The 22,232-nt window shown below is 34.7% G+C and overlaps 1 protein-coding gene across 2 annotated transcripts in view; it reads right to left on the reverse strand.

The window, feature by feature from the left end:
- USP47 (ubiquitin specific peptidase 47) overlaps window positions 1–22,232 on the reverse strand; it is a 109,898-nt gene that overhangs the window by 69,991 nt on the left and 17,675 nt on the right. The window contains exon 2 of one of the 2 annotated variants that reach the window (XM_073882912.1): window positions 2,640–2,699. The exons of the other annotated variant lie outside the window; for it this stretch is intronic. Coding sequence (XP_073739013.1) covers window positions 2,640–2,699 — 60 coding nt within the window. The remainder of the gene's footprint in view (window positions 1–2,639; window positions 2,700–22,232) is intronic. 2 annotated transcript variants of the gene reach the window in all.

The following is a 22,232-nucleotide window of genomic DNA, read 5'->3' on the forward strand; positions in this document are numbered from 1 at the left end:
TTCTTTCAATTCTCAGATATCATCAATAAGTATAACAATAACTTTACAACAGTTTTCCAAGAAAAGAAAAAAACACAACTCTACAAGATTATATTAAACATGCAGATTTACAATACATTTAAATGTAAAAGGTGTTTCTTAGAATTAGGAAAATAGGATAGCTACCTTTCTTTTTTCTTTGGAGCTCTGCCCCTGGCTGATCCCACTTATTGCCCCAAAGAAAAAGCATTATCACCTTGAGGTAAATGATAAATGGCTACAAATTCCTTGCCACTCAATTTCTTTTTCCTTTTCCCATGAATCTGGACGGGCCTAGTGACCAGCTAGGACCAACAGAATGTACTACAAGTGACACTATGTGATTTAAGGCAGGACCTTAAAAAATCTGCAGCTTCTGGTTTTGTACGAAGATTCCCTCTTATGAGTTAAAAAAAAAAAAAAAAATCCACTTACCCTGGGACCATCATGCTACAGGGAAGCCCTAACAATCCACAGGGAGAGAAAATGGCCACTTAGTGGAGCACTGGAGTGCCTAATAATGGAGAAAAGCCTTCTTGGACATTCTATCCAAAGCCAGCCACCAGCTAAATGCAGCCAAGTAATGATCCTCAATGATGCCACATGGAGCACAGAAACTAATCAGCTGAGCCCTTGCCCAAATCCCATCCCTCTGAATTATGAACAAATAAACTAGTTGTCTTAAGCCACTAAGTTTTCAGGTAGGTTGTTCCATAGCAAAAGATAAGAAAAATACACTTAGGCACATTGAAGCACACCTGAGCACTAGCTGGAAACGATGTAATGGTGGTGTTGGTAGTAGGAGGAAGGGTGTCCATTTAAATACTACACCCGACATTAAGGTAAGGCATCTGAGGATATGTCATAATTTAGGGAAGAGAGCACAATTTTTGAGTTCAAAGAGCTTTATGATGAGTAAGGGAAAATATTTAATATATCTTAGGTGAGCTATTACAGGGGCACAAAGTTCCCTACACAGAAAATCTAGCCAGTTAAAAAAAAGGCATAAAATATAAAATTAAAACTATTTATTTTATGGACAACTCATAGCAGCATTACACTTGTGAGAATAAGAGGAAGGTCAACAGCAGTTACAGTAACATGCTGAGAGAGTGTTCTGTCTGTGCCTATCTCTGCTCACTGCAGAAACAAAGCTAGATTTCCGAACAAAGTCTGAAGAATCCTTGAAAAAGAGTAAAAAAAATTACACCACAATCTTATTTATAAAAGATTAAAACACAGTGGGATAAAAACATTCTAAACATATTTTCCTCCAAAGATAGGTTCGCAGCTAGGGACATCCTGTAGAGGTCAACATGAGATATTCTGAGGGGTCGCAGAGCCTGCTTGAAGGCATGTTCACCTCTTAAGTCATGTCATCTCCTTTTCTTGGCATTCCTAATAGTTCTAAATTCAACCTGCGTTCTCCGAAATTAACACCATAATTTTTGTTTCATAAAAGACACTTCCTAGGTGTTTCTTATTTAAAAGGCAAGGTGTATAATTGATGGCATATATTCAGAATGGTATTAGCATGTAGAAAACAACTTAATATCAACCCAAATTCAAAGTTACCAAGATTCAGAATTTTTTAAGAAAAAAAATTAATATAAAGACTTTTAAAACATTACAAAGGGACCTCTTTACCTCTAAATTTAATAGTCAACCCATTTTCTTTTAAGACCTCCTTTTCAACGTTATTACAAAGATTAACATTACGGTTGCAAACTTACACGCACGCACAAAGGTCTGTCTGCTTCTTGGTACAGAAGCTGCTATGAGCTAAAAAGGCCTTACTTAGCACATTACCCTTCTGGGCATCCACAGTTAATACTGGCATAGGTTAAAAAAGAGAACTAAAGAGTGTGAATATTTTTGCTGATTGAAATTTGTTAAATTTATCAACGTCATTCAGATTTGCATTTTTACTTTAACAAGTGACAATAACTGGGGCAGTGATGAAGACCCTAACTTGTATTTTAAAAAAAAATTATTAAGATCCTCCCTCCACTCCATTCTACTACCTGCCCCCACTCAGCAAACTCCACAATGTTATATGATGTTTTCCTAAGTGGTCTCTTGCCACAGATCACTTAGAGGAGGCAAGAGATTAAAGGAAGCACCTTGAAGAAAGAACTATAGAGTTCAAAGGACCAGAGGAAAATGAGGTATTAAGTAAAAGTTAAAATGGGATGCTACATCACAAGAAAGTTTAAGTTTATAGTGCATTCCAGGCTGCTGGAAAAGTAATAGTTTTAATTATTCAAATAAGATTTCTGGGATTTGACTCTGTAAATTATTAAATGATTTCATCCCAGCATTATTAATACTTCAGAAAATGAAATATATCTGTATAAAAAACAGACAACCATACCAGAAAGTCAAAACAAAGGGTTCTATAGTTTTTATATGTTTTCCCCCTCACTCACATGTCAAAACAAGGGATTATCTAGACACATATTCAGTTAAGGTGGCTTTCTTCTTATGAAAATCAGGTAGAAATAAAATAAGCCAAATAAGCATAAAACTTAAAGACATGCCTTGTTATTAAATAAAAATACTAACATGCTGTTACTTGTTCTGCTGATTATCATACTAAAGCAATTACATCAGCAGTCTACCTGTAAAAATTTCTTCTTCATTTCATCAAAGATATTTTGTCTGCATCTCCAAAACACATCCTATGGTATATAAGAACAAAATGAATTACAAATTGTTTCTTTAAAATAAAGAAGACAATGAAATGAGAACCATTAAGCTAAAGACATTTTTGCAACAAAATATGTATTAAAGTAGTACACCAGCTAGGATTTTATTCATAAATTGCATTTGTAATTTTTACCTTAGTCCTCAATTACTCTTGTAAGGTTACTGAAAACCTGTGCCACAGTGATAAAGATTAATATTAGCACGGAAAAATACCAACCACATTTTAACAAAGAGTAGTAGCTTTAGAATTAGGTGTAAATCAAATGTTCTAAGCCACATAATATTTTCTCCAGTTTTACTGAGATATAATTAACATCTAACACTGTAATAATTTAAAGTGTACAACATAAGGATCTGATATATGCATACACTGCAAAATGATTACCCAATTAGTTTAGTTAACACATCCATCATTTCACACAGTGACAAGTGTTTTTCTCCTAGTGATGACAACTTTTAAAATCTACTCTTTTAGCAACTTTTCAAATACACAGGCAGTAATGCTATTATAGTCACCACGCTACACAAAACATCCCCAGGACTTACTTATCTTACAATTGGGAGTCTGTGCATTTTGACCACCTTCACCTATTTCCTCTACCCTTTTCCTATGACAACCACCAATTTGTTTCCATAAGCTCTTTTTTTAGATTCCACATGTAAGTGAGATCAGACAGTATTTGTCTTTCTCTTCCTAAGTCACATATTTAGAGTCCATTAAAGGAATTTTGTGGGGAAACCTAGAAATCCCTGATTTAGGTGGTTTATAAATTTGCATTTTTTCACATGATAAATAATCTTCAAGTAAGGCTGCTTACACTACTACCTACAGCTATTTTCTTTCAATGTAAATCTTTTCCTTATTATGAGACAAACTTACTTTTCCAATTAAGAAAATATAGAAATATGCAAAAGGAAAAAAAAAGATAACCTATAATCAAGAGATAATCTCCTGAAAAATCTCGGTTTTACATCATTTCACACTTTTTCTGTACAAATCTTGTTTTCCCTCACCTTAATTAATAAAAGGACAGACCAATGTATTATTTCAAAGGGTGGTTTTTATTATTCACAGTAACTTGTACGCTATTCTTCATCAATAAAAAAATGTATTTGCTTTTATAATAGAAATACATTATAATAGCAGTACATAATTTTTAACAAGCAACTCAAAAATAACCCCTATATCAACTATTAACAATTTGACATAAATCCTATCAGATCCCTCTCCATTCTATGCATATATTTATTATGGAGATTGTTAATTATTAACCAAATAAGACCATTCTGTACACCATCATTTGAATTCTGCTCCGAAAGTGTTTTTAGGAAATGAAATGTTTAGTTTTTAGTTTCTACATAGTCTTCCATTACAAAGGAAACCATAATTTATTTAACTAATCGGCTATTAATGGGCATTTAGACACCTTCACATTTTCACTAAGCTTTGCTTATCTGTACAATTTTTTTCCTAAAGATAATTTTCCAAATAAAGAATTACTAGATCAAAGGTTATATACTTGTTTTTAGGATTTTTAATACATGGTGCCAAAAGGCTATCTCTTCCACAAATAAGAACTGAACTACAACTATCTGTCAACTACTAGGTGCTCAGAAAACAGCAGTAAACAAAGCCCTTGCCCTCAAGGAGCTGCCATTTTACAGCGGGAACTCAACCATAAACAAATCTAAGCCATCAGGTATCCACCAACCTCAAGAGTCTTTACATTTCTGTCCATTCTACCTGGAATGTTCTTCCCCTGGATGTCCTTACTTCCTTTGCTCAAATGTCATTGTGGTGGCTTCAAAGTATGTTCACAGATTCTTTGACATGCCTTCCAGCAAGAACAGGAGTCTAATTCCAGTCCCCTTAATTATGGGTCAGCCTTAGTGACTTCCTGTGATATACAACATGACTTTCAAGACCAGGGTAGAAAGGACAATACAGCTTCTTCCTGGCTCTCTCTCAGATGTTTGCCCTTGGAACACAGCCACTATGCTGTGTGAGAGCCAAGCAGCCACACAGAAAGGTCATGTGTAGATGTTCTAGCCACAGCTCTAATGAGATCCCAGCTGGCAACCAGCATGAACCATCATACATGTCAGGAAATATTCAGATGATTCCAGTCCCCAGCCTTTCAGCTGCCCAGGTCACGCCTAGCTGAGCAGAAATGAGCTGTCCCAGCCCAGCCTTTCCTAAATTGCATATCATGAACAAAAGTCACTAAGTTTGGGGGCAGGCTATTATATAGCAAAAGATAATCAGAACAGTCAGTTTCTCAATCTGGTCTTTTTCTCATCATCCTTTTAAAATTACAATCCTCTTGATAGTTTACATCTCCCTTCCTTGCTTCAGGTTTCCCCACAGTACTTTTGGCCACTTGATATATTTGTTTATATTTTACTTGTTTATTATCTACCTCCAAGAAACTTCTACTATGAGCCAAGATGAAATAACAGACTGGATTTACCCTCCTCATCTTAAACAACTAAAAAACTACACAAAATATATGAAAAAAATAACTTTCGACAGTATTAAACAACAAGCAACGCAGGACAGTGATTACTGTGAAGGTGAAACAAACATGATGAGCTACCTTCCAGACTACAGTGCAGGGAGGGAGAATCCAGGCAGAGTCCAGCAATTTCCTGAGTTGAAGAGATGAGGTGGGAGTATGAGGGGGCCCATTCAGCTAAAATTTACAGAGCAGAATACTGAAGGAAGGAAAACTGTGCAAACAGCAAGCTCCATAAGTCTGTAGCAGGGCCTTCCTTGAGTGTTTGGCTGAGCACTCATCAGCAAGTGCATGTGAACAACTACCTGAGGCTGGGGAAAGAGCCATAGGAAAGAACCCTCACAGCTTGTTTCAGTGCCAACCAGCCAGAATGAAAAAAACTATAATACACAAGGCATCAGATAAGAGTACTCAAGGAGTATTGTCTCAGTAGTCGGGCCAAATTTGACTTAGTCTAAAGGCTACTCTGACCCAGTCTTACAAAGCTGAAAGGCAAGCCTCAAAAAGATCAAACTGTTCACAAGTAAATTAACTGCATTCAAGAACAAAGCTCAAGAACACTTATGGGAATAAAAAATACCCAGCACCCATCAAGGTTCTAATTCACAATGTCTGATATCCAGTCAAACATAAACAGGCATGTAAAAAAGCAGGAAACTATGACCCATAATAAGAAGAAAAATCAATCAATGAAAACCAACCCAGAAATGATACAGATGATAGACTTGGTAGACAAGGATATAAAAAGTTTATAACTATATTCTGTATTTCAAGATGGCAGATAAGGGGGATGCCTGGCTGGCTCAGTCAGTAGAGCAAGTGACTCTTGATCTCAGGGTCATGAGTTCAAGCCCCACAATGGGTGTACAGATTATTTAAAATAAATTAAAAAAAAAAAAAGGTAGATGAGTATGTTAAGAAAAAAGATGGAAGCTATTAAAAAGCCAACTCAAATTCCTGAAAAGTACAAAATCTGAGATGAACTATATAATGGATACGATTAACAGATTAGGTACACTGAATAAAAGATTAATAAACTTGAAGACAACAATAGAAACTATAAAAAATGAGACACAGATTTCACCTTTTTTATGGTTTCATAATATTCCTGTATACACACACACACACACACATGCATGCACATGCACACACACATACCCCACATCTTCCTTAACCATTCATCTATTGATGGGCACTTAGGTTGCTTCCATACCTTTGGCTAATGTAAATAATGCTGCAGTAAACATAGGGATGCACATATCTTTTCGAATTAGTGTCTTGTTTTCTTTGGGTAAATAAAGATGATATTGCATCATTTGAGACAACATGCATAAACCTAGAGAGCATTATGCTAAGTGAAATAAGTCAAACTAAGACAAAGTGGAATCTTAAAAACTAAACAAGCAAAAAGCAGAATCAGACCTAAATATATAGAGAACAGATTTTTTTTTAAGATTTTTATTTATTTATTTGACAGAGAGAGAGAGACAGCAAGAGAGAGAACACAAGCAGGGGGAGTAGGAGAGAGAGAAGCAGGCTTCCTGCAGAGCAGGGAGCCCGATGTGGGGCTCGATCCCAGGACCCTGGAATCATGACCTGAGCCGAAGGCAGACACGTAACGACTGAGCCACCCAGGCGCCCCAAAATACAGAGAACAAACTGATGGTTGACAGAGGGGAGAGAGGGTGGGGGAGTGGGCAAAATGGGTAAAGGGGAGTGGAAGATACAGGCTTCCAGTTATGGAATGAGTAAATCACAGGAATACAAAGCACAGCATAAGGAATACAGTCAATGATATTGTAACAGCAATGCATGGGGACAGATGGTAGCTACACTTCTGGTGATACAGCATAATGCATAAACTTGTCAAAATCACTGTGTTGTACACCTGGAACTAAAGTAACACTGTGTGTCAACTATATTTAAATTTCAAAAAAGAGAGAAACACAAAGGGGAAAAAAATCACACACACACACACACACAGTGTGGAACAGAAACCATAAAGGCCAGAATGAAGTTGCACAATATTTTTCAGGTGTTTACAGAAAATAATGGTTAACGCAGAATCTTAAAATGAAAAGAAAAAAATGTCCTTCAGGAATGACCCAGAAATTGCTTCAGTAATGAATCAGAATTCAAGACACTCTTAGATAAAGGAAAACTAAAAGAACTAATCTCCAGTAAAACTACTCCAAAGGAATGGATAAAGGAATTTCTCTAAACAAAAAGGAAATGATCAAAGAACCTTAGAACATCAGGCAGGAAGAAAGGAGACAGTATGGAAAATAAGGCTATCTACAATACACTTTCCTTCTCCTCTTGAGTTTTTATTAAATGTTTGAAAGTTGACATAAAAATGAAAAAACTGCTTGATATGCTCACAGATGTGTAGAAGAAATATCTGACACCATTATATTATAAACAAGGAAAGGTAAAGGGACATAAAGGAGTAAGGATTCTGCATTTCAACTGAACTGATAAAATAATGATACGAGTAGACTGTGATAAGTTGGAAAATATAAAGTAATAACCAGAGGAATCACTAAAAAAGTTCATGAATCATACAATCAAAATCACTATAGATAAATCAAAATGGAATTTTAAAAAATGTTCAAACAATGCATAGGAATGTAAGTAAAAGACAACAGAAAAAAAAAAAAACAGAAAAATGAAACCCAGACAACAAACAGAAAACACAAAATAAAACGGGTGATTTAAGCTCTAACACATTAATCATTACATTAAATATAAATTATCTAGGGGTGCCTGGGTGGCTCAGTTGTTGGGCGTCTGCCTATGGCTCGGGTCGTGGTCCCAGAGTCCTGGGATTAAGCCCTGCATCGGGCTCCCTGCTCCGCAGGAAGCCTGCTTCTACCCCTCCCACTCCCCCGCTTGTGTTCCTGCTCTCCCTATCTCTCTCTGTCAAATAAATAAATAAAATCTCTAAAAATAAATAAATATTATCTAAATACATCAACTAAAAGATAGATATTGGCAGAGTGGATTAAAAAACATGACCCAACAATATACTATCTCTAAAAACTCTCTACACACACATATGTAATACATATTATGTCAAATATATGATCTATAAAATATTTTTGAAGACTTATATATGATATAAATTTCATATAAAATACTTTAGATGAAAGTGAAAGAATAGAAACCACATACCATGCAATCATTAATCGAAAGCAGGAGTTAATTTTAAAAGTTAATATCATATAAAGTAGACTTCAGAACAAAGAAAATTATCAGAGACAGAAAAAAACATTACATAATTATGATAAAAGGTTCTGTGCACCAAGAAGACATAGCAATCCTAAATGTCTATGAACTAAACAACAGAGCGGCAAAATGTGTGAAACCAAAACCGGTAAAACTGAAAGAAGAAATAAGTAAATCTACAATTATAGTTAGGAGACTTCAACATTTCTCTTAACAATTGCTAGAACTACACAGAAAATCAGCAAAAACATAGAAAAAAATAATACCATCAACAAGATCTAATCAACATTTATAAAATATTCCAACTAACAAGGACAGAATATACTTTGTCTTCAGATGTACATGGGATACATACCAAGACTGACCACATTCTGGACCATAAAACAAACTTAAATGTAAAAGAACTGAAATCCTATAGAGTGTGTTATCTGCTCACAATGGGATTAACAGAAAATCTGAATATAAATAAATATAATGTCTTCTTAAATTAGAAGATTCAACATACTAAAAATTTCAATTCTCCCCAAATAGATACACAGTTTCAAAACAAGTCCTATCAAAATGCCAGTAAGAGTTTTTGAAGATACAGACAAGATTATTCTAAAATTTATGTGGAAAGGCAAAGAAACTAAAATAGCCAAAAGAATAAAGTAGGAGAAATCAGTCTACCCAATTTCAAGACTCATTATATAACTAGAGTACTATAGATCAACAGAACACAACAGAGATCGATACAAATATGCCCAACTGATTTCTGACTAGAAACAAAAACAACTCAATGGAGGAAAGATAGTCTTTTTAATAAATGGTACTAGAACAACTGGACATCCATATGCAAAAAATAATAACAATCCTCAACCTGTCTCTTACCTTATCAAAAATTAACTGAGTATGGATCATAAGCTTAAATGAAAAATAGAAAAATATAAAACTTTTAGGGGGAAAAAAAAAACAAACGAGAAAATCTTCCAGAGCTAAAGCTAGGCAGAGTTCTCAGATGACATCAAAAGCATGATCTATAAAAGGAATATTTGATAAATTAAATTTCATCAAAATTGAAAAAGTCTATTTTACAAAGACCCTGTAAGGATGAAAAGACAAGTTATAGGCTGGAAGAAATATTTCAAACAACATAATTGACAAAGAACTAGTATCTAAACTATAAAGGACGCTGAGCACCTAACAACAACAAAAAAAAATCTAATTAGAACCTAAGCAAAAATCATGAGACATTTCAACAAAGGGCATAAGCAGATGACAAATAAACACGTGAAAAGATGGTCAATATCACTAGCCATTAGGGAAATGCAAATTAAAATAATGAGATATTACCACACACTTACCAGAATGGTTAAAATTAAAAATAGTCACTAGGATGCAGAAAAACTGGATCTTGCATACTTTTCCTGGTGGGAATATAAAATTGTATAGCTACTCTAGAAAAGTTTGGTAATTTCTTGGGCACCTGGGTGGCTCAGTTGGTTACGCGACTGCCTTCGGCTCAGGTCATGATCCTGGAGTCCCGGGATCGAGTCCCACATCGGGCTCCCTGCTCGGCAGGGAGTCTGCTTCTCCCTCTGACCCTCCCCCCTCTCATGTGCTCTCTCTCTCTCATTCTCTCTCTCTCAAATAAATAAAATATAAAAAAAAAAAAAAGAAAAAGAAAAGTTTGGTCATTTCTTAAAAACTAATGATGGAACTACTATGCAACCCAGCAATTGCCCTCCTCAACAATTATCACAGAGAAATGAAGAATTACATTCACACAAAAACTTATACATCAGTTTTTACAGCAGCTTTATTCATATAATAGCCAAAAACTGCAAACAATCCAGAAGTCCTTTAACAGCTACACGGCTAAACAAACTGTGGTATATCCATACCATGGATATTACTAAGCAATTAAAAGGAATAAACGGCTAAACAAACTGTGGTATATCCATACCATGGATATTACTAAGCAATTAAAAGGAATAAACTATCGATACATGCAACAATCTGGATGAAACTCCTGAGAAAATATTAAGTCTAAAAAGCCAAGTCCAAAGGTTTGTACACAATAAGATTTCATTTATACATTTTTTAAATGACCAAGTACAAAATGGAGAACAAATTACAGACTGCACAAGATGGCTAGTGGGAAAGAAGTGGGTGAGGTTATAAAGGGGCAACATGAGAGATCCTTATGAAGATGAAAATGTTCTGTATCTTGGCTGTATCAATGCCAATGTCTTGGTTGTGATTCTTTTCTCAATTAGCAGTTTTATAAGATGCTACTAGTGGGGGAAATGGGGTAAAGAGAACAGTTATCTCAATTACCTATAATTGAGTCTACAATTATCTCAAAATTAAAAGTTTAATTTAAAAAATACTAAGTCTTACTTATTAGTAGTATTATACTGCTCTTCTCACCTCTCTCTTCTAGAGACTAAGAGAGAATTGCCTATTTTAAACCTTGAAGCTAAATGGAGGTGGAATGTGGAGTGGGTATTCCAGAGAATGTGTAGCCACAAGTTGGCCTTCATGCTGATTTGCAGTTCCAATTCACACTGCCTGGGTGGTACGAAAAACCCCTAGCCAAGAATTACATTGAAAATGGTTCTAGAATAGTAGTATTCCCAAATACATGACAGAAACAATCACATTTCTTTTTTCTGGAGAACCAACCTGGTTCCCAAAGCTCAAATAATTTCCATAAAAATTATTTTCATAATTCTAAAAAAGAACAGCTCAAAATTTTTTTAAAATCACTAATTACATGAGGAAAAATGCACCATGAGTGAGAGTCAGCCAAGAATAAACTATAGCAGATGACACACATAAAAGTTTCAATATTGAAACTATTAGTCACATTATATAAGATTATGTTTCATATGCTTCAAGAAATAAAAGAGAGCTTTGAAATTGTAAGTAAATGTTAGCAATTAGCAGGCTTTTAAAAATACTGAACAAGATTCCTAGAAGAGAAATTAAAAACACAAAAGTCTGTGTATATAAAATATTTGAAAAAAGAATTAATGAACACTACAATAGAACTAAAATTTCCTAAACTTTTATTGACATAGAGATGTAAAACACTAGGGCATTAAGAGACATGAAGGATAGAAGAAGAAGATCTAATATACATTCAGGAGAAAAGAGAATAGAAGTAGAGGAAATATTTAATTAGATAATGGCTAAGAACTTACAAGAACTGATCACCGAATTAAACTGAAGAAACCCAACAAATGTCAAGCAAAATAAATAAAAATAGTTTAAATGCAGCCAGAAAAATGACAGATTACCTTAAAATAAACAATAATTAGACTGACAGCTGATTTCTCAACAGAAGAAATGGAAACCAGAACTTAAGCGTACCTTTACTGTTCTGGAGGAGAAAAACAAAGACAAAACAACTGTTAGCCCAGAATGCTATATATAGCAAAAGTTTCTGTCAGGAAGGCAAAAGCAGATTTTTGTGACCAGTAGATCCTTGTTAAAGAAACTTTAAAAAAGGTATTCTCTTCCTTCTTCACCAGTTGCTTTGCCAAGGTAATCAATGTTTTTTTCTCACCCAAGAATCTTTTCTAAGGGCTAAAATCCCAGTGAACATCTGACTGCAACCACATTATAGAGACTCCCAGTGAGAATCACTCACTTGAGGCAGGTCAATTCAAAGACCCCTGAGACGCCTGGATGCTCATCATCACAAAAGGCTATAAAAGCTTGAGGCATCATATACTTTTAGAACTTTATTGAAAGACATGAAGAAAGACAGGATGTTTCCTCTCTTTCTATTTATAATACGGAGAATTACATTTCACAGTAACCTCTCAAAAAAAATGTAAACAACTACTGTGGTGCCATAATCATGTGGCACCATAATCATGTTCACCATGAAAACAATTTTCTGGAAAAACCACCACAAACTCAATAAATATACAATGCTAGACAGTTAGCTCATATATTGCCAGCAAATCAGAGGCATGGAGAGACTTTGCTTATCTAATATGGGATACAGACTATTCATGGATTTTAGCTTTAAAAAACCTGCCATTTTCGCTCTCCTAAGCCTTGAGTCTTTTTTTTTTTTTTTTTTTTAAAGATTTTATTTATTTATTTGAGACAGAGAATGAGAGAGAGAGCGAGAGAGAGCACATGGTGGGGGGGAAGGTCAGAGGGAGAAGCAGACTCCCTGCCGAGCAGGGAGCCCGATGTGGGACTCGATCCGGGGACTCCAGGATCATGAACTGAGCCGAAGGCAGTTGCTTAACCAACTGAGCCACCCAGGCGCCCCCTAAGCCTTGAGTCTTATCCTCACTCCCACCTCCTATACTGGATCTGGTTCCCTCCTGGGCAGTACAATTTTTACTCAATGTTTACACTTTGGTCCCAGAGTTGTTTTCTCTTTAACAAAGGAGTGAAATATAAAAAGAAATGAATACCTACCAAAATTAACTCAAAATGGATCAAAGAACTGAATGTAAGAGCTAAAACTATAAAACTCTTTACAAGAAAACAACAGAAAAGCTTCATAACTTTGGAGTTGGCAATGACTTGTTGGCTATGATACCAAAAGCAGAGACAACAAAAATAGATAAACTGGACTTCAACAAAATTTAACTTTTGTGTATCAAAGGACAACAGAGCGAAAAGTCAATGCATGGAATAGGAGAAAATATCTGCAAATCAACATATCTGAAAACATAATAAAATGGATAAATTCCCTGAAATGAAGAAAACCTCAACAGTCCTAGGCCATTAAACACATTGAATCAGTAGTTAAGACTCTTCTAATAGCAACAAAAAAATTCCAGACCTGGATATTTCCCAAATACTGAAAGATAATTCAACTTTTACAGAAAATGTTCATAGTTACAGAAGATGAGGAACGCTCCCTAAATCCTATGAGGCTAGTATGATAGTAAACTTTAAAAAGACTAATATAAGAAAGAAAAATTATAAACCATATCACTTATGAAAACTGCAAAAAGTCTGAAACAAAGTTTTAGGAAATTAAATCCAGCAACATATTAAAGCTTAATATTTTATAACTATGGTCATTTAACATTGGAAATATCAAATTACATAATGCCACACAGTAACAGATTGAGAGAAAATTGTGTAAATACATACAATACAGAAAAGCCATTTGAAAAAAATTAACCCTCTTTCATGGACATCTTTTCATGATAATGCATAACAAGATCGAAGGAGAAACTTCTTGATAAAGTGCATCTACAAAATTTTACAGCAAACATATTTAATAATGAAATGCTGAAAGCTTTCACTTTAGGAGGAAAACAAGGTTGCACACTGGTCACTACTTCTGATCAACACTGTACTGGAGGGACAGTACAGTTAAGCAAGAAAATGAAAAACTACCTAAATGGATTAGAAAGAAAATATGGTCATTATACACCCAGAAAATCCAAAGAATTTACATATAAATTATTACTATTAATAATAGCTTATGAAAGTTTCTGCCATTAAAAAAACAATATGTCAGCAATAAATTTAAAATCCAATAAAAAGGAGCGCCTGGGTGGCTCAGTCGGTTAAGCAGCTGCCTTCGGCTCAGGTCATGATCCCAGGGTCCTGGGATCGAGCCCCATATCAGGCTCCCTGCTCAGAGGAGAGCTTGCTTCTCCCTTTCCCTCTGCCTGCTGCTCTGCCTACTTGTGCTCTTTCTCTCTGTGTCAAATAAATAAATAAATAAATAATAAAATCCAATAAAAATACCATTTACAATAGCATCTTAAAATACAAAGTCCTCAGAAATAGAGGTAACCAAAACTTTTAAAGATTTTTATGGAAAAATTATAAAATCTCTTTGTAAGAAATTAGTAAGATCTGAATAAATGGTAAGATTAATGAAACATGTTATCATGTTTATCAACTGGAAGACTCAATATTGTAAAGAATTCAACTTTCCCTAAACCAATCTATAGGTTCAATATAATTCCAATCAAAATTCCAACTCGGTTGTGTGTGTGTTTACTGGAGGTGTATAAGGGTGACTAAGTCTGAAATCCATATGAATGTGCAAAGTTACAAGAATAGCCAAGACACTCCTGTACAACAAGGTTGGGGTACTTGTCCAACCAGATACTAAAAATTAAAAATTACTAAGAAACTATAGGAATCAGGATAGTGGTACTGGTGCAGCATGTTATCTCTGAAACAGAGCCGTGTGTGTGTGTGTGTGTGTGTGTGTGTGTGTGTGTGTGCGCGCGCACGTGTGTGTGTGTTTGTAAACTTGAATAAAGAAAGAATAAACTTTTCAGTCAATGATCTTGGGATACGCAGGTATACACAGAAAAAGGAACCCACAGAAATTTGATGCATACCTCATATCATACATTTAAAAAAATAATTCCAGGTGAATTAAAAGCCCAAATAAGAAAGCCAAAACTATAAATCCTTTATTTACTTATTTGGGGGGTGGCAGGGGGAGAGGAGGATGAGGGAGAAAGAATCCCAAGCAGGCTCCATGCCCAATGTGGAGCCTGACAGGGTGCTCAATCTCACGATCCTGCGATCATGACCTGAGCTGAAATCAAGAGTCGGAAGCTTAACCAACTAAGCCAACCAGGCACCCCACGATACATCCTTTAAAAAGTAATATTATTTTTAAAAACTCAGGAAAGAAAATTTTTAAGTACATAAAAAGCACAAAAAGAATAGGACTGATTATGATCAATTACGGACTTATCGATTTTAAAAAATTAAAAGGGCGAAAAAATAAACAACCACTTGGGAAAGGACATTTAACAAGATACTGGTATCTTGTTAACTGGTATCCCAGGATAATAATAAATTCCACAAATCAATACGGAAAGACAATCCAATAGAAAAATGGCCAAAGACACAAACAGGAGATTCTCAGAAAAGAATTGGCTCACAAAGAAATTTTTTCAATGCACTATATTATTAGTAAGTGAAAAAGACTATAAACTAAGAACTCTCACTCACTGTCAGTGGGGATGTAAACTGATATAACCCTTTGGGAAAACAGTTTTGACATTACTTATAAATCTGAAAATATGTTTATCCTACAATCCATCAATCTCATCACTAGGAGCATCTATCTATCTATCTATCTATCTGGCCCACCACCAGCCAGTCAGCCATCATCTATCTCCTAAAGAAACTCTTGCCCCAAGTAACAGGAGATATGTGAAAAATGTTTATAGTACCATTTCTCACAATAGCACAAAACTGTAAACATCCTAAATGTCCTTCAATGATAAACTGTAGTATATTCATAGAACAGAAGACTATGTAACAGTGAAAATGAATGAACTGCTATTATGTATATCAACATAGATCTATCTCAAAAACAAAGTGAAAGAACCAAGTCACAGGAAAATATATGCCACAGACTAAGAGCCATAAAATCATTCTAATTCACATTAAGCTCAAAAATATACAAAGTAGCCATTTTATTGCTTACTGACATAGCATGTGGTGAAACAAAAAGAAAAACATGGTTATCAAAAATTTAGAATGGCGGTAGAGGTAGGGACCCAACCGAGGAGGGAGTTATACAGGATTTCCATGGTACCAGTAATGTTTTATATCCTGAAAAAGATGCCCGGGTATTTTATTATTATTCTTTACACTGTACTTAATATATTCATTTTTTTTGTATCCTACTCTTCATAATAAAATGAAATCAAAACGGGAACAAAACACAGATGACTAAGTTTAAATTAATTTACTATGAACAATGAACATCTTATTTTATTTTTTTAACATTTAGAGGGGGGATGGGGTAACTGGGTGATGGGCATTAGAGAGGGCACATGATGTGATGAGCACTGGGTGTTATATGCAATTGATGAATTACCAAACTCTACATCTGTAACTAATGATGTTGTGTATGTTGGCTAACTGAATCTAAATAAAAAAAATATTTTATTTATTTTGAGAGAGCACACACCTACAAGTGGGGGGGGAGGGGCAGAGGGAGATAGGAGAAGAGAGAGAGAGAGAATCTTAAGCAGGCTCCATGCTCGATCTCATGACCCTAAGATCATGACCTGAGCCAAAAACAAGAGTCAGACACTTAACCAACTGATCCACCCAGGCACCCCACATCTTACTTATTTTGGATAGGACTGATAAATCAACAAATATGAAAGGCACAAAATATCTTGACCTTAGAAAAGCACATCTGACAAAGTCACCCATAACACCAATATGCATAAAATGACAAAATATGCCTTAACAATTATAACTCTTAATTGAAACCACAACTAAAAAATTATGCCAAAAGATTATCTTTGGTCCTGTTGTATTCAATATTTTAAAGAATTACCTAGACAAAGCCATGAAAAAAAATGATCAAATTTAAAAAAAACTCTAAGGAACAGTTAATACAATAAAAAGTATCAATTTCAAACCTATCTCAATAGATTTGGCCAAAACAAAAATTTTAAATAGAAATAAAACCCATTATTTTCATTCAAAAAATAAACTAGACATAGGTGATAATCCACCAATTCTACCTTTAAGAATTTATCCAAGGGTAGAGTCAATGAATGTACAGATGTGAATATAAAAGGATACTCAGCAAAACATTACTGTAAATATAAGAAGAACCTACCAAAAGCTGTCTAGCCAAAAAAGAAAATATAAGAAAATTATAATAAATATATGCAATGGGATACCGTGCAGTCTTTAAAAATAACATTATATGAGATATGCAGAAAAGGGAAAATAACCAATAGATATTGCTAAGAAACAATGCTAGCCTTAAAACATGAAATATAATAGCATTTTTTAAGAGTCTATATTGGGAAGGAGAATGAAGGAAAAATTTCAGAATAAAAGAATCGTATCAAACTATTAACAGTATTGTCTCTGAGGGGTAGAGCTAGAGGTGTTTTTTCCCTTTATGTTTTTTGGGGTTTCCAAATTGTTAGCACTGCACATGTACTTGTTTTTACAATTTATATGTAAATCATAAGAAATAAGCTTGGCAAATTTAGTCAACTTATATATTAAGTAAAATTTTTAAAGTGTTAGCCTACTCCTACCCTCTCAAACAAAAGACACAAAACACCCCCTCAATCAAAAATGCACAATAAGAAAACAAAAGCAATTTGCCTAGGCAAAATTACACATGGAAAAGGTATCTAGGGAGATTTCAAGAACTACACTCAGTGTGTACAACAAACAGAAGGATGTGTGTACAGAAAACAAACAAATAATAAAAACTAGCACAATCAAGATCAGGTACCATTAACAGACAATATGCAGACTGTCCGCGATGTGAGGGTACTCCACAGGAAAACAGTTAAAGGAACTAAAGGTATCTAAAATACAGAAGACTTATGATAATAAACTACTTTACTACTAAGATTCTTCTACTTCAAGTAATATATCTGGAAAAATAGAGGCCAGAAGGAAGGGTGGAAGCCTCTTAAAAGGAAATTAAAAAGAAAATAGTATTCATTTAGACAGTGGTTTAAAAAAATGAATGTCACTTATAGTCTTAAAGCCACACATAACATTCTACACATTAAAATATCTAATACTTCCGTTTCTGGGACAAGAGGGAGTGGATACACTTCTTATTCCACCTGCTAAATACTACTAAATACTACTAAATACTACTAAATACTAAATACTACTAAATACTACTAAAAGCATCATGTCTTAGAGATAAGAAAACACTGAAAGGTGAAGAGGAAGCCGACTGGCTAGGGACCTCAGGACCCAAAGAATGAAGGACATGGTGGTTAATTCCCTGGATTTCTTTTTGCCTAATACATCCTGGTCTGAGTAGCCACAGACTGAAAATGCCCCAAGACAAGACTGCCTTTCTCTAGCTAAACGATCAGAAAAGGGATAGTCTCACAAAACAGGAAATTTTTAGACACCAATCACACTACAGCCAAACATTACAGGGGGAGAAAAAAAATAAATAACTTGCTCTGCCTCCACGCCCATCATCAAAGTTCAAGAGATTTCCACTCTCATCTAGCTAAAACAAGGCACTCCCTTCCCTCCCGTACTCTTCCACCAGAGCGACATTACAGAAGACCAGTGGGCAGTGGGACTTTCATCACAGCCCAATGGTAAGAAGTACCTCCTCACTTCTCTATCAGTGAAGGCCTCATGGCAGGAATAACAAAGTGCCTCTCCCCATCCCAGCCAAGCAGATATCTACAGAAGTTTAAGGGGAACCTGAACTTCATCCCCACCCAGGAGTAACAAGGCATGACTCCCACCCCAGGTTGTAAAGAAAGGTGGGAGGAGGAACTTCCACCCCGCCCCCCCAGGAATGAAGGAGTACCCCCTTTCTCCTGTTGGCATGGTGTCAGACAAGATCTGTTAAAACAGACGTGTAAGTAAGATTCAGAGTTTCATAATACACTATCCCAAACGTCCAGGATAAACTGAAGTCACTTGTTATACCAAGAACCAGGAAAATTTCAACTAGAATGAGAAAAGAGAATCAATAGATGCCAACACGAAGATGACACAAATGTTGGAATTGTCTGACAAGGATTTTAAGGCAGCTGTCATAAAAATGTTCAACAATTATAAATACACATAAACAAATGAAAACACAGAAAGTCTCAGCAAAGAAATAGCAGACAACTTAAAATTAAAACTCACTAAGTGGGCTCAATAGCAGAATGAAGATGATGAGACAAAGGATCAGTGACCCTGAAGATAAGAACAATAGAAATCTTTATCTGAACAATAAAGAAAAAAAAGACCAAAAAAAACACCTCATTCTCAACATCCATAGGACCATAAAAAAAGACCTAACTAACATTCCTGTCAACCAAATCCTGGAGGGAAAGGGGAAAGGGGGGTGGATGTGAAAAACTAATTGAAGAAATAATGGCTGAAAACTCCCCAAATTTGGCAAGAGGCATATGCCTACATATTCAGGAAGCTGAATGAATCCCAAACAGATTAAATACAAAGCAATTCATGCCAAGACATATCATCAAGACAAATCCTTGAAAACTAAAGACAAAGAGAAAGCTTTTGAAAATAGAACATCTTATCTATAAGGGCAAAAAACAATTCAAATGTAGCAGATTTCTCATCAAACATCACAAAAGTAGGTGTTTTCCACAATATTTTCCAAGAGCTGAAAGAAAAGAATTGTCAGCCTAGAATTCTACAGTCAGTGAAAATATACTTCAGGAATGAAGGGGAAATAAAGACATCTTCAGATGAAGGAAAACTAAAAGATTTGTTGTCGGTGAACCTACCCTAGAAGAATGGCTAAAGTTCTCTAAACAGAAATGATAATAATGGAAAGAAATCATTTTGTATTAAAAATGATATATTATATTCTATAATAATGTATAAATGCTATTTTATATAAGTAATTATAGCATTGCTCAATTAACACACTGCAAAACTCTATACTATAAAATAATTTAGAGTTGACTCAATGTGATGTTTGGGTTATTTCCACAAAAAGCTAGACATCATGAACTTTTAGTCAAGTCTACAACTATGCTGCAAACTAAAATTTAACTTACATCATTTCAGCCTACAAGTTTTCCAAATATATGACCTGTTGTGAGTGCTGAAACTGTCCACTGATCTGGCAATTTCTCTTCTAGGTATATAACCAAAAGAACTGAAAGCAGGGATTCATAGATAGCTGCACACCCATGCTCACAGGAGCATTATTCACAACAGCCAAAAGATGGAAGCAAATATTTACACAGATATAGATATATTAAATGATTAAATATAAGGAAATACAAAGGTGTTATGTATGTTTGTGGGGGTGTATAGTTTGTGTGTGTGTCTATATATATACATATATATAATGGCATATTATTCAGCCTTAAAAAGGATGGCAGTACTGACACAAACTACAACATGGATGAACTTTGAGGAAATGATACTAAATGAAATAAGCCTGTCACAAAAAAAACAAATACTGTAGGATTCCACTTATTTGAGGTACCTAGAGTAGTCAAATTCAGACAGAATGGTAGTTGCCAGAGGTTGCCAGGGGTGGGAGGGTAGGAGAATAGGGAGTTATTGCTAATGGGTACAGTTTTGCAAGATGGAAAGATTTTTGTGGGTGGATGATGATGAGTAGCACAACAATGTAAATGTACTTAATGCTAACAAACTGTACACTTAAAACTGGTTAAGTAAATTTTGTGTGTATTTTACCAAAATTTAAAAAATTTTTAAATTAAATACAGAATTTATGACCCTAAATCTGTGGAAGTAGCAAAACTGTCTGCAAACTGGGCTTCCAATGCTGCTACATTACAAACACATAATACCTAAGAACATATTATGGATATATGTAAATATATGTATAAGCATGGAATACATTTCTGTGTTCTCCTGTAATTCAAAAAATAAAAAATCTACCTAGTAAGGGCTTTCATATGATTTCAGTGTATATATGCACACATAGAGAGAAATGATATAGAAATAAATGCTAATTTCACATTTATATTTGTGAGTGTGCATATTTTCTAGCTCCTTTCACTGAGAAGACATAGAAGCAACGATATCCCTGTAACAATAAACACATCTAGTCCCCAGATCATGATTTCTGAATACCATTCTCTACCAAAAGGACTCAGAGGTCTTTGTACAAATGATTGATCTTAGTGTTAGCGCTGGAAAGGTACAATGGCTTGGAATATCCTGCACTGCCAGAAAGTAAGGTAGTACTCCAAGAATGGTGAGATGTGTCAAAAGGACACAGGAGCCAGCTAAAAGGGTTCTCACTGGCCAAGCCTGAAGTAATTTGAACGTCAAAATAAACAGATTATTTATTCAACTTAAAAGTTAACATTAAAAGATTGCTATATCAAATAGGAAGTAATCAAATGACTAAAAATATATACATAGGTAGGCTGAAAATTTAATAGTGAACATTTCCTATTTCCTGAATAATATTAAAATACTGATGATGGGCAGTAAGCCATTTGAGAATGGCTATAACTAACCTAGTACTCCTTAAGAAGCCCTTAGAACAAAATTTATTTTTAAAATCTAAATCTCACTTTGTTCACTTAAAAACTAAAATGTTAACTACAGAAGTTAACAACTGAACCAAGAAGCTCAGTTCCCAAATATAAAAATTTTAATCATAATTTAAAAAAACCTAATCATAAGCTTTTTATTCAATGTATTTTCAGTATTTAATTTAGGAATGAATAGAAGAGAATTAAGGGTAAAGACATTACCAAATTTGATATGAATCAGGTTATAATTTTTTAGCCATTTTTTCAATTTTTAACTTCTCAAGAATTAAATCATTTCCTGTTTCCATTTTAATGTGGGTGAAAACTGAACTTAATCATTCAAATCTATCACATTTCCCATTCCTCTTGCTATTTAGCATTCCTAAACAGTTAAGCTGTTCTAACAAAACATCTCTATGAGTCATTATAATCAGAAAATGATACAAACTCCATTTACTAACAAAAATACAAGACTTTCATAGATCAAATTATCCTCAACTCCATCCCCACCAGTATCCCTCTACAACTGCCCCCAAATGGTTCCATCTTCTTAACCCCACCTTTTCACCAGTGTGAAATTATACTCTAGGCTCAAATTTCTCAAAAGAAATCTTTCATATCTAGGATTTGTTTCAGTTTTTTAAAAAAAGAATTTTGCTCCTCTTGTTAATATACTCAAAGAAAACAAGTATGTCCACAGATTAGAGGAGATTGGTCAGGAATATATAAATACTTCAGAAAATCATAAAGATTCAATATGAACATGAATAAAGACCAACAAGGATATAGGAACAAACAC

The sequence above is a fragment of the Callorhinus ursinus genome, unplaced genomic scaffold (assembly GCF_003265705.2).
Source record: "Callorhinus ursinus isolate GAN/ISIS: 27379988/994484 unplaced genomic scaffold, GSC_fseal_2.0 scaffold49, whole genome shotgun sequence".
Taxonomy (NCBI): domain Eukaryota; kingdom Metazoa; phylum Chordata; class Mammalia; order Carnivora; family Otariidae; genus Callorhinus; species Callorhinus ursinus.